This window comes from Molossus molossus, unplaced genomic scaffold (assembly GCF_014108415.1).
Source record: "Molossus molossus isolate mMolMol1 unplaced genomic scaffold, mMolMol1.p scaffold_m16_p_6, whole genome shotgun sequence".
Lineage (NCBI taxonomy): Eukaryota > Metazoa > Chordata > Mammalia > Chiroptera > Molossidae > Molossus > Molossus molossus.
Genome location: NW_023425399.1, coordinates 19,853,621 through 19,866,710, shown reverse-complemented (window position 1 = coordinate 19,866,710; position 13,090 = coordinate 19,853,621). Strand labels below are relative to the sequence as shown.

General features: G+C 37.4%; 1 protein-coding gene across 6 annotated transcripts in view; it reads right to left on the bottom strand.

Annotated features, from left to right (window-relative positions):
• The window catches only part of RBM39 (RNA binding motif protein 39), a 32,859-nt gene extending 22,157 nt beyond the window's left edge, over positions 1 to 10,702 (bottom strand). For 2 of the 6 annotated variants that reach the window (XM_036245994.1, XM_036245995.1), the window contains exons 1-5: positions 10,403 to 10,701; positions 9,743 to 9,806; positions 7,936 to 7,985; positions 2,963 to 3,157; positions 536 to 589 (exon numbers count right to left, since the gene is read on the bottom strand). In XM_036245994.1, coding sequence (XP_036101887.1) covers positions 536 to 589; positions 2,963 to 3,157; positions 7,936 to 7,985; positions 9,743 to 9,793 — 350 coding nt within the window. In that variant the 5' untranslated portion in view covers positions 9,794 to 9,806; positions 10,403 to 10,701. Of the gene's footprint in view, positions 1 to 535; positions 590 to 685; positions 752 to 2,962; positions 3,158 to 4,307; positions 4,433 to 7,935; positions 7,986 to 9,443; positions 9,517 to 9,742; positions 9,807 to 10,402 lie in introns of those variants that run through there. The other 4 variants (XM_036245997.1, XM_036245991.1, XM_036245992.1 and 1 more) reach the window with 4 other exon arrangements.
• Between the last annotated feature and the right edge of the window lie 2,388 nt (positions 10,703 to 13,090).

Genomic DNA, 13,090 nt, shown 5'->3' with positions numbered 1-13,090 from the left:
CTGACCAAAAGAGTAAATTGAACAAGTCTTATGTTTATTTAAAAGGAAACTCATAGAAACATTCAAGAACCAAACACTACTACTTAAAAAACCAGTAAAGACTACTACTTAAAAAAACAGTCAATTTAGTTAAGACTTTGGAAATTAAATACTTCTTAGGCAAGAAAAAGTTATAAAATTCATTTTTGTTCTAACTACTCTCCCTGAAGTCTTTTCAATAACTCAAATTTATTAATTCCAAAGACAATGAGTGAAATCTGTAAAGATTTCTATAGCTATCATTAAAAATTTTATTTAAGATAAAAGGGAAATAAGATTACATTAAAATAGTAATTACTGTTTCACTCTTAGTTATAAGAAATTAAAATGAAAGATATTGAAAATTTAGAAATACATTAATAGTACTAGTACTACAAAATGAATTTTAATATGGTCCAATTTACTCAATGTCATTAAATTTATAGAAGTAGCATAAATTGCAAAAGCTTTATAAAAGCTAAAAGCTCTAAAGAAATAAATAGTGACAACAGCTAACCTCACTGGGCTCTTGTCTTTTCTGAATGGGCTTTTGCTTCGGGAGCGTCGTCTGCTGCAAAGTTAAAAAGGTTCAAAAGTTACCCAAACAAGTACACCACATTAGTTCCTTGAAAAACAATTTAAACAATTCAGAAGTATGTTTAAAAACCTTAATTTGACGCTATGAGGCAACCCAATCTTTCCTCGGATGGCACTGTTAAATTTTGGTCCGGAGCTAAAAAGGAAACACAAAATTACACTAGTTACAGGTTTTGGGTCTTGCTAAGATCACGTTCATGTGCTCTCCAGCAAGTTTAACATTGTTTAGGCTGCTTCTTTTCCACCTCAATTATGAAGAGGAAATAGACCTTTTCTTTTAACTCTATCCCAGGCAAACTGCTCTTATAGCTATCCATCGTGGACCACTGAGAGGTGCCAAGACCAAAGGTTATATAGCCTCAAATTTTTTAAAATCTGAAAATGCTCATTCTCACTTTTAGTCTAGTCTTCTTAAAATTACATTTATGTTAACAATTCGGTGTGAATCTTTGCACATTCTTTTCTCAGGAATATACATGTGTTTATACATATGTGCATATACAATATTCATGTTTTCTTGAAACTTAAATTTCCATTTAATAGCAAGTCTCAGGGACTGCATGAAAACACATTATACTTCACTTCCTTGTTTCAAAAAAATCCATAGTAAAGATGTGAAAGTTATTCATCAAAAAAATTTTTTAAATGTAACTATTCTAAAATACAGTTTTATTCTAGTCTAAATAACTCTAAAAAGGCCCAGTAGTTTTGGGGGCTTTTATTTTGAAAGACCAAACTACATTAAAGAGACAGTCAGATGTCTGTCCCTTAGTGCTCATCCTGTTATTCTTTTCCAAAAGGGTAGCAAAATGAACTATCTAGTGGTCTCTGACCCACCATTTGGATTTGTTGTCATGAACTCTAACTGTACCTAACAACATCCAAGCAGTTCCAAATGAATTATTTTGTTTTAAATAGGTCCTTTGCAATTCAACCTAATAGTGATAAGAATATGCATTTACTGAGTAAATTCAAGTTGAAGTAAGACTATATAAATATTTTCCTCCTTTAATAATAGAAGTCCCAGTTTTTGTTTCCACAGTTAAAAATCACCTGAAACCAAATGTAAGAACTAAATCATTTTTAAGTCAGACTGGGACCACAGGCTGACTTCAAGCATTTCTCAGAGGAAATAATATTCAGAATTTATTAAATCTTTTTTCCTCCTATTTAGTTCATTCTGCCAAAAAAAGTATGCAGTCAACTTTGATAAATTGGACAAAAAGCAAAGTATTTTCTAATAGAGCATTTGGAATTAAAAAAACATTTTGGTCCCTTTAAGCTCTAAAAATTTATGAAATAAACAGCTAGGAGGAGCTTAAAAAAGAAGGAGTTCCATTCTTTTCATTTTAAAGATTTAAGAACCAGAATCAGAACTCAAAATGGTACTGACTTTAATGGCTTCAAACACCAAAACATTTCATGAATAGCAGGTAAGATGGGTGCTTTATTTACATTCTCTTCTCAATGCTCATTAATTTTTCTGTCAATTGTTACCTCTTAAAAGTTGAGAAAAATAAAGCTTAGTGTGAACTCGCCCAAATGGCAGAGCCAAGGCTTTGGTTTAGCTGTCTGAATTCCCCTTTCAACTGTTCAAAGTTTTAAAGTTAGAAGTGTTCATTTTAATATACCCCATTTTAGAACAGTATGTTAAGAGGAAAGCACTAAGGACTGCTAGATTCAATCCTTGCTTAAAAGTTGTATGTAGGCTCTTAACAGTTATTTTTACAGTTGAGATTTTTAAAAATGACTAATAAAACTCTGCAACTTAAATAACCACATCCCACTTTCCACAGTGATTTAACCTTCAAAGCACATTTAATGCTTTATTTAAAAAACAGTGATTAGCCCCCAAAATCATCATCCAGGAACAAACACTAAATTCACAAATGGTCTGTCATTTCAGCTGAAAAGAGCCACACATTCAATATTATTGTTAACTAAATACACACTTGACTAGTCGTACATATCTGTAAACATATCCACCTGAGCTTTAAACTTTTAAATACATTTATGTTTAGTGAATGTTCTCACATATTTAAGCTTTAAATCTTTTTTTTTAACTCTAGTGCTTTAGTGTAATCTAGTTTGGACTGGCATACACTTAAAATGCTTTTATGTGGAATAGCAAAATAATCTGTATGCCTAGAGTAAAACAAAAGTTAGGTACATGTCCACTCAGTTTCCCATTCCACTAGTCTTTTCAATGCCAATATCCTTATTTAATGCTTTAACAAATCATACTGAAAGTGAAATTTCACAGTTCAAATCACTCAGGTTAAATTACTATCTGGATACCCAGCAAATGACCCTAAAAACCAAAATCATCATAATTACAGTTACATACTAAGGACTTCTGTAGCGGCCTCTGAATCTGCGATCTCGACTTCTTGAGCGGCTCCGTCTCCTTTCTTTGCTTCTACTTCGCTTTCTTTCCCGGCTTTTGCTCTTTTTCCTTTCTCTATCTCTGCTTCGCTTCCGTTCCTTACTTTTGCTTCTTTTTCGTTCATGACTACGACTTCTGCTCTTGCTTTTTTTCCTCCTAAGAAAAAAAGTCACCATTATCTTACTGATTTAAGAATCTGCCAAAATATACTTCCTTTTATGGTCAGAATTTTTTTTATCTTTTTGCAAATTTATTTTGCTCTTTTTACTATCATACAATGACACATATCAAATTTATGGAGAAATAATTCATAGGTAAGGTAAACACCACCCAACCTTTGCCTTCTACTAGTGAAAATCGGCAGTCAGTTGACAGAGAATCATTTCAGAGAGCAGGGACTAGAATGATGTGAGTCAGCTACAACTCTAACAAGGAAAGGACTTGTTGGTAGGACTAGATCAAACCTGAACTTTAAAATGAAGTCTGACCATCTTATAACTGGCCAACAAGTATTACTGTAATCCATAGGACACAGTAAACAAATTAAATTATAATAGAATATGTTAACATTTAAGTATTAGTGCTGGGCCATATATAATATTTTTCATTAAATACACTAATTTCCCTTAAGCCAATTTTGACCCAATTTATACATGTAACTATTTATACTTTCAACAGGCCATACAAACATTAGTATTTTTGTTTTCACGAGCAAAATTACAAGTAATGACAAAGGGCAGCAAAACTAATGCAATAAAATGCATTCTGGCACTCCTAGACTTCATTGCAACCATTTCAGACACTTTGTTTTTAAAGTTATGAGTATACCAGAAAATGGAGTATGCCATTTTTATGCCAGTTTATACAAGCCTGTAGGGTGCAATAGAAAACAACAATCAACATCTATATAAATTTTTATGAAATTTTAAACTCTGAAAGGTAAAAAAGCCAGTCATTCATATCTTTCTGTTCATTTTTATATTCTTCACAGCATGCCACCCACTCATTTCATAGTTAAATCTTACAATCTGTACCTCTGTGCCATCACCCAAATTTTAGAGGTGCCTTCAGATATTTCAATATAAATTGAAAGACATTTCAAAATAAATTTATTCCACTAAGATGTCAATTTGTAGTGGCTAAAAGGTTGAACATCTGACAACTCTACATCATTTGGAAATTTCATTAGCTGTTTAGTCCTTATCAAAGCAAAGTTATAGAACGAAGAGCAATTGAAGTCTGCCTCAGAGAACCTGTAAGCAGGTCATCTTAGAGTGCATTGAAAATAGAAAATGAAGACACCCACCTTCTGGAATCTTGAAACCCACACTCCAATCACAAGGAGATGTAGAGCTTTCCAAGGAGGCAGAAACTTTGTCTAAAATTTCAAGATAATCCACCTGACTGTCAGAAATGTATATGCTAAGTAGCACATGACAGAAAATTAGGCTACACTCATTATTTATATAGAAGTCATCAAAGCAATGCCCAGAAGGGCAACAGATAACATTCCAACTTTGTTGCCTGAAAAACCTGACACTATCTCTTAAAGAATTCTGTGCAACAGCTATAATAGAAAGTTCTAAATATAATCAATTAGAGGACAAAGTAAAAAGTAACTCTATCTCCCACAAATAAGACAAAGTTTTGCTCTGCTCATAGATGGCCCATTAAGAGAGGCAGCCAACCTCTTTATTTACCTCTTATTAGGCCCAAAACTTGTTTTACCAAAGAAAATGACTTGAAAATTGGAGAGCTAATTTCAACTTAAGGTCTTCCTAGGACTTTTAATAAATGAGTCCCCACCCACATCTGAAGGCAACCCCAGACAGGTAAAAAGATAGCAACCTACTAAGACATTCAGAATATACAATCCTCTGCATAAAAGCCCAGACAAAAATTTTAGGGTGCAAGACAGCAGTATACTTCTCTATAACAAATTGCAGCTTCAAAGAACATTTATTAGGTTAACTAAAGAAGGGTTATAAAAATCCATACTAATAGTCAAATCCTGTTACAACTTAAATGGGACTTTCCAAAGTCTTTAGTGGCAGTGGAATTTTGTACTGAACATCATTGAAGTAAATGGTCCACTGGGCTGGGCCTTTGGACTTTTTGGTTATATGGCCTCTGCTGTAAAGGTGTTTTGCTATAACTGGATTTGACCTCTTCCATGTAAGAAGATCTAAATTTTAAATGCAAAGTACTCTGGAAAATAAGAAAAAAAATAGAAAAGTCATTTATTCCAAAATTTATAGATAATCCACACCACAGTAGCCAATATATTCCAACTGTGTCATTTTATTATCCTTTTTTGACTAATTCCTAAAGAGCTTAACTGAACGAATGCTACTTTAGACTTTGCAAAACTGGCTACATTAACAAATAACATTCCCATGAAGGCAAGCTCTGGCACTTGGTATCTTGCCAAACTCATGGGTAAATAATTCTTTTCAAAGTAGGTTAATTGATAACCAATTTGTGTTATATTAAACTTAGCTCCTTTTACTATCAGAATACAATTGAGTGTATGTATTGAGAATCAGACTTACTATTTTTTAAAAGAAAACATTTACTAGTCACTCTCAATTCTGAGTGTGTATTTTCTTACTACTTTAAAACTATATCCCAACACTTAATGGCTTTTAACACAGTGAAATTTTAGAATAAAAAATGCAATATAGCACTTTCCTCTGGTTGACTTGCACAGAACATTTGATTTGTTATATTGTAGTCATCCTTAAACACACAAATTTTCTTCTAGAGAACTTTGAAATTTGAAAGATTAACTCCATTCAAAAAAATGGGTGAAAGTTCCTGATTGAACAAGGGAGCCATTTATTTAACGAGCTATACATAACTGAGGGTGAGAAGTCTAACAGAGAAATAATTTATACATTTAAAAAGATACTAGACAGCAGTTGAAAGTGTTTTGAAAAGTTTTCCCCTTAATCAAAGACCCCTATGATTAATTAAAGAAAAGTATCCATTCTACTCAGTCTCAAGACTCTTTACCTTACACAAAAGGTGACTAAGCATCAGTCATTGAGTCCTTATAAAAGCCTTAATGAGCTTAGATACAGGATGAAAACAAGTAAAACTGGAAATGGGATAGGCAGCAAGGAGTGACATCTGAGAATGGTACAGCAAAGGTCTGTGTTCCAAAGTGTATGTCCCTATCCTTTCAGTACTTACTGGTGAGAGCTTTATTCACCCACTAGGCCTGATACCTAGATTGGATCATTTCAGTCATTTTATAGTTAATGCTCCCTCCTTCCTCAATTTTCTTGGATTACAGAATTCCAAATTAGAACCATTCATTAGGAAATGGTTACTTTGGTAAAGGTCTAAAACCAGATGACAAAACTAAACCATGCAGACTGGTTGATTGCCTCACACATAACAATTCAAGACTAAACCCAACCTAATACCCATAATCTATTGTGATTAGGAGGGAACTACAACAGACAGACTCCCACCAGAAAAGAGTAGGACATTTACTATATATTACACCATTTTTAAAATCCATCAGTACTACATCATTTAAGGGAAATTAAAATTTTTTTTAAAAAGGGTGTAGCAAAGCCCAAATAATCCCATCTGACAATTTTTTCATCTTTTTATGAAACTATATCAATCTAACAAAGTTGTTATGAGAATGTTGAGGTAGTATATTATAGAGCACTTTGAGCTCTTAGGATTTAAAGCCAAAAAGAATTAAGTGGCTGTCTACCATCACTTTTCATTATGTATTAGGGGTCATGAACATGACAAAATGTTTTAATACATTACAAATATAGGCTAATAAAACAATTTATGCTTGTAACATCACTAATGTTAGAGCTGAAAAAAACTTCAAGAATAGGATTGAGCCCTGGCCCCTGTGGCTCGATGGTTAGAGCGTCAGCCTATGGATCAGAGTCCCGGGTTCAATACTGGCCAAGGGCAAGTACCTCAGTTGTGGTTTGTTCCTGGCCCCAGTTGGGGTCATGCGGGAGGCAACCAATGATGTGTCTTTCTCACATCGGTGTTTCTCTCTCTTCCTCCTGCCTGCTCTATCTGAAGATAAGTGTAAAAATATCAAGATAGCCCTGGCCGGATTGGCTCAGCGGTTGGAGTGTCGGCCTGCGGACCAGAGAGTCCTGGGTTCAGTTCCCTCTCGGGGCACGTACCAAAAAGAAAGAAAGAAAAAAATCCAAGATAAAAAAATTTTAAAAAAATAAAAAGAATAGAATCCAACCTTATAAAGTAGATGTAATTTATATTGTTACTTAGAATATTGTATACTGCATTCTATACTATTCTGTAGCACTGAGTTATTATCTTGGGTTACTCATTTACCTTAAATAACTTGTATCACTCAATTTTTTAAATTCCACTCTATCAAGTCCAGTAGAGTTTAAAAAGCTTAAGACAACAAAAGCTACGTAAGAGGAACATAAGTACTAAAATATATAGCATTATGACAAAAAGGACCTTTAAGCAGTAAGAACTTAAATTTTAACTCACAGCTCTGACTCCTTCAGTAATTTAGAACAAATAGTACTTTCTCTGGCCTGATTATTTATTACCCTTTCTTCTTCCTAGGTCACCTTAGTGGATTTGTTAGTTTAACCAATAACATCACTAAACATTAAACCCAAGTTAATAAACTTAAGACAAAAGACAAGGTTTAATACAACTCTTATCTAAATTTGTCATGGAAGGACTTCGAGGGGAAGGTGTTCAAAAGACCCCTGAAATCTAGGGAGTTTATAGTTTTATATCCTCAAACAGTTTCTCATCCCAAAAGGTAAAGAATCACTTTTCTAAAAGAGGCAAAGAAAAGCTTCCAAAGAGAACCTTAGTTTGATGCTTTAGCCACAGGAACACAACTTTAATAAGACCCCAAATATATAAAGTTCCCCCACCCCAGGTCCCTTCTTAAAACTTACTTTTTGCTACGTTCTTCATGGCCATTAGCACTGCTCAACTTGTTCTCATCCTAAGCAGGGTTGATAGAAGAACATCATGAGGACGAAGTGGTAACATTTCAAGTTGTCAAAGGGTAAAGGGAATAGGAATAAGAAAATACAAAACAATTTTAAAACTAATTACTTATTCATAGTTTAACATGGAAGGCTATAAAAAAATTTAGATGGGTATGTGTTTAACCACTTTGTTGCTTACAATTAAGTCATCAAGATACAAAAATAAAAATACATATTAACAGGTTAAATTTTATTTTTTTATATAGTTAGATATGAAGTTATCCAGATTTACAGTGTTGAAGTGGTTAAATAAAATTTCTTCAAAACATGAATGAAGTCCTGTTTTGAGTTTTATTCCATGGTCTATGGTCCCTTTGGTCAGTACCACGGCTCTATTTCTGCCTAAGCCCCAAGTGGCCATGCTAGCAGCCAGCCACTATCGATTTCCTGTGACCGATGCCATTCCTGAGATCTTCGCCCATTTCCGTTGGAGGGTTGGGACTGTAAGAGCTTGATGCCACCTCTGTCACACATCTCGCCCTGAAGCAAACAGGGATTCACACTGCTTTAGTAATGTTGACTCTCAAGAACCCAAGAAAGTCAATTAATAATCCACCAGTCCAACCTACACATTTCCTACTTCCATACCTGTTTACATGGAATTACATCCATGTTAAACTAAGACACAAGAATCTTAACATTAAAATAGAAAGCTCTTCAAGAGTCTTAAGCATTACAAAACTAGGTACACTAAAGGTATAAAGAATTCATCCAAACTGGTACCACATGGTCGTGCTATACACTCCAAAACAAATGTATTATTTTTAAAAGGTTTAGCGCAATGTTTATTTTAAAGTTTGATCACATCAGTTATAGGATGTATAACCGCTAACTTACAAAGCTTACAGTTTGTGACACCAGTGATAATGCATGCATACTGCTATTTTCACCACCAACCGGTGAAAGAATGAAAAGACACTTTATTTTTACTGTGACACTGAAATGGGTCAAAGACTATTATTATTAGCCAAAATAATTCCTTTGTAGTTTTTAGTGTGAAATATGGCAGGGACTAATTAAAAATAAAACAATACGGAGAACAGTAAAACAGTCATCAAGTGACTAAGTTGTGATACTGCCTCTTTTGCTATAATTTTTTTTTTCTATTCAGGGATCCAAGAATTTTAGTAATTGTAACTGAGCAGCAGATCATCACCTGCCTGTTTAAATATTTTACTATCACCAGTCTTTTACATATATAGAAAAAAATTTAAATCTCACCCATTCTTGCAAGACTTATTTAAAGATTTGCTTGCCACAGACTGGTTAGACTTTGTTGATTCTTGGACCCCTGCTATTTTCCCAAACCACTACATTCACCTTTTTGCTATACCAAACTGGAGCTGGTAATTCTTAGTTGAGTCATTTTACCTAGGGGACCACGGTACAGCGATAAGTCACTCAATTACTACCTTATGATTGACAGTTCACACTGGAATCAAAGGTGAATTCATGGGAGTAGAGGTGAGATATCGTTAGGCAAGTCTACAAAGAGAGATAGATGGGCATTTATTCATCACGCTGAAGTGAAACTACTGCACAATATTATTACATCAATAGCATATATTTACTTTTGTAAGTTATACGTAATGCATCTCTGATAAGATAAATCAAGAGGGCTCCGGGGAGGTTAGTTTACATTTCAGCAGTAGTTTCGTGAATAATGCTAAATTAAGAAATAAAGAAGCCTCACCAACATGTTTTTTCTCACCTTCTTGTAAGGAGCCTCAAGCATTGCTTCAATATCAATATCGTCTGCCATTTTCTCTAAACGCCTACGAAAACAATAAGGTAATTTTATTAGTAAATATTCTTCAATTCTACTCAATTTCTTACTCGAATACTCCAAAACTTCTGAAAACCCAGGCATGATTAAAGTAGCACGAGGCACTTTACTAGACGAGACAATTAAATCCGAAAAGCCTCTAAGAGCACATGAAAACAGACTTAATGTTGGACTTTAAAAAGCCTGCAATTAACTCCAAAAACAGAACCCGCAAGGCTCGGTCGAGAGGACCTCTTTCGGCGCACCACCCGCGCTGCCATTTTAGAGGCAGGAAAACCGCCTCGGTTGGGAGGGGTTGTGTGCCCTGGCAGCGTTCGCCTGGCGCCATGTTGGGAGGTCGCGGCCGCCCAGGCCTCGAAGGAACAGGTCGCCATCTGCCCGAGGCCTCCCTGGAGTGCGTGCCACCCAAGAACCTGCAACCTCCTAGACCGGAAAAGACGGGCGCGGTCGCCAAAATGGGGACGATTTCTCGAAAACCTGTCCTCCCCCCGTCGCTCAAGACCGCCTAAGGAGTGTCCACCAACCCAGAAAAGAACCAAATCTCAAAAAAATCTAAAAATAATTGGGTCCGCAACATCTCTTTACCTCTGCGGGCTTCCGGGTCCCTGTGATGCTCGTATTCGGCAAGAGGGGGGCTGCTGCTGCTGCTGCCGCCGCCGCTGCTGTTGCTACAGTTAAGCCTCTAGGCCCGGGCCGCGGTACCGCCCAGCCCGAATTTCGGGCTCGGAGGCCGAATAGGCCCGAGCGAATCTAAAAGACACAATGGGATTAGAGAAGCCCGCGCGGGAGTGCAGCACGGCGGCTTCGGCAGCTCAGGATCCAACCCTGCGACAGCGTCCGCAGACTCCCTGAAATGGCGGCTGCTGCTTCCCCGTATTCACATTCACTAACACACATACACACACAAACACACGGGGTCTCCTAGAGCCATCGGCACGGGCTCTCGCGAGAAGCTGCCTCCAGTTCCAGACTGAAGAGTCTAAAATATCGCGAGATCTAAAAATGGCCCCAGCGACCGTGGCCCAATCTCGCGCAATGATTGCGCCACAGATATTCCCATCCCCCTCTCAGAGAGGCGCCTTTGACTCCTCCCTCTAGATTGGCGTCTGTATCTCGCGAGACCGCGCAAGTTGCTAGAGCAAAGACAGTTGGTACACTTCCTGTCAATCTTTTAGAAAATTCAACGCTGAGTGGAACTAGGTTATCGCCACCTCCTCGTGGCACCTCCTTACAGCTATCTGAGGGTTTTATCCTCAGAGCTAACCGCCCCCACTGTACCCACCCAGATGTCTGTCAAGGTCGCCATAAGGCATCCTAATCCATATGGCGATAGAATAAAATGAAAACAGCCATTGTAGATTATCCGCCAAGGGCGAAGACGACGTGTAAAGCACATAACAGAGAATGCAAGAAGAGACCGTACAGGAGTAGAGGGTAAAGGGCTGTAAAAATCAGATGTCCCGGCCTGTTGGAGCCAGTGGACTAGGCTCTGTCTCTGCTGTCCAGCTTCAAAACCCTCTGGGAAGTAGTGGAAAAACGCAAAGAGGTGAAAAAAAGCCCCCACCCCCCGAATTTATAGTCTGGCCTTGTGTATGGATTGTTATTGTTTGTTCAAAAATGTCCCCCATTCTCCTGGATCTTGACTCCTGCCCCTGAGGTCTCCCAGATGCCTGGCAGTTAAGAGTATAAATTCATGTTTGGCTCAGCGGTTAAAGCGTCCGCCTGCAGACCAAGGAGTCCCGGGTTCAATTCTAGCCAAAGGCACGCACCTGGGTTGCAGTTCATTCCCTAGGCCCTGGTTGGGGTCGTGAGGGTGGCAATGAATCCATGTGTCTCTCTCACACGGATGTTTCCCTCTCCCTCTCTCTCCATCCCTTTCACTCTGTCTGAAGATAAATGTAAAAATATCCTCGGTTGAGGATTTAAAAAAAAGGGGGGGGGTATAAATTCACCGCTTGTTCTTTGGTCAATATAGCATAAAAGATGGGAACAGAGAGAAAAAAATTTTGAAAAAAATTAGAAAGATGACAGTCCAGCTGGTATGGTGTGTCTCAGTTGGTTGGACATTGTCCAGTGCACCAAGAGGTCACTGGTTTGATTCCTTGTCAGGGCACATACCTGGATTTCGGGCTCATTCCCAGTGGGGGGCATGCAGGAGGCAGCCCATGAATGTTTCTAGCTCTCTCTCTCGCTTTCTCTCTCTCTAAAATCAATATAAATATTTTTTAAATTTTTGAAGAAGAAAGACAACACACAAGTAAAAATCTTATAGAAGTCTATTAACTGCTTAATGATTGAGGGCAAAGATTTCAAATGAGATACCTTGGTTTGTGTAGCTGCGCTAACACTGTGTGACCTTGGAAAAGTAAATTACCCTCCCAGAGCCTATCCTCCACTTTCTCCTACGAAGAAGAGAGTAATATATTAGTAGGCTAAGCTTCTTGAGATTGACCTAGTCCAGTAATGCTCACTACTGAATTCTCAGTGTTTAGCCATGTGCCCAGCCAGGTGAACACTCAATAAAGGAATGAATGAATGCATGCATGCATGCCTGGTAGTATAGTAAGGATTAAATGACATAATGTCTGTTACATGCCTGGCAAGTATATAATTCTCAAAAAAGTTAACTTCTGTTATTGCTTAAAAAATATTTAGAGGAAATGTAGGTGTAAAGAGGCTTTCCATTTGGGGTTGACTTTCTATACTGGGTTTCTCTTATATGGTTAATATATTTTGCATAGTTAGTAATGTCCCCTTACTCCTTCTCCTGAAAATTCAGATCCTCTATTGATTTTTTTAATGTTTTTATTGATTTTTTAGGAAGAGAAGAAGGGAAAGGGAGAGAGCAAGGTAGAGAAACATCAATGTGAGAGAAACATTGATTGGTTGCCTCCTGCACCCTGACCAGGGATCAAACCCCCAACCTGGGTGTGTGCCTTGATGGGGAATTGAACCCCTAACTTTTTGGTGTACAGAATACGTTCAACCAAGGGAGCCACACTGGCCAAGGCCTCAGTAGATTTTTTAAGTGTTGAAATCATCGCAGAAAACTAAGTTGAACCATAATGTGTCAGAAAAGGCAAGCTAACCTTTGCCCTCTCTTTTTCCCCTTTAATTCTAGTATTGTGATTTGTTAATTGTGCAAATATCACAGCATCAAGATAGCCCTTCCTGCCCTGGACGGTTTGGCTCAGCGATTAGAGCATCAGCCTGCAGTCCAGAGAGATTGGGGTTCGGTTCCCGCTAAAGGCATGTACCTTGGTTGCAGTTTGT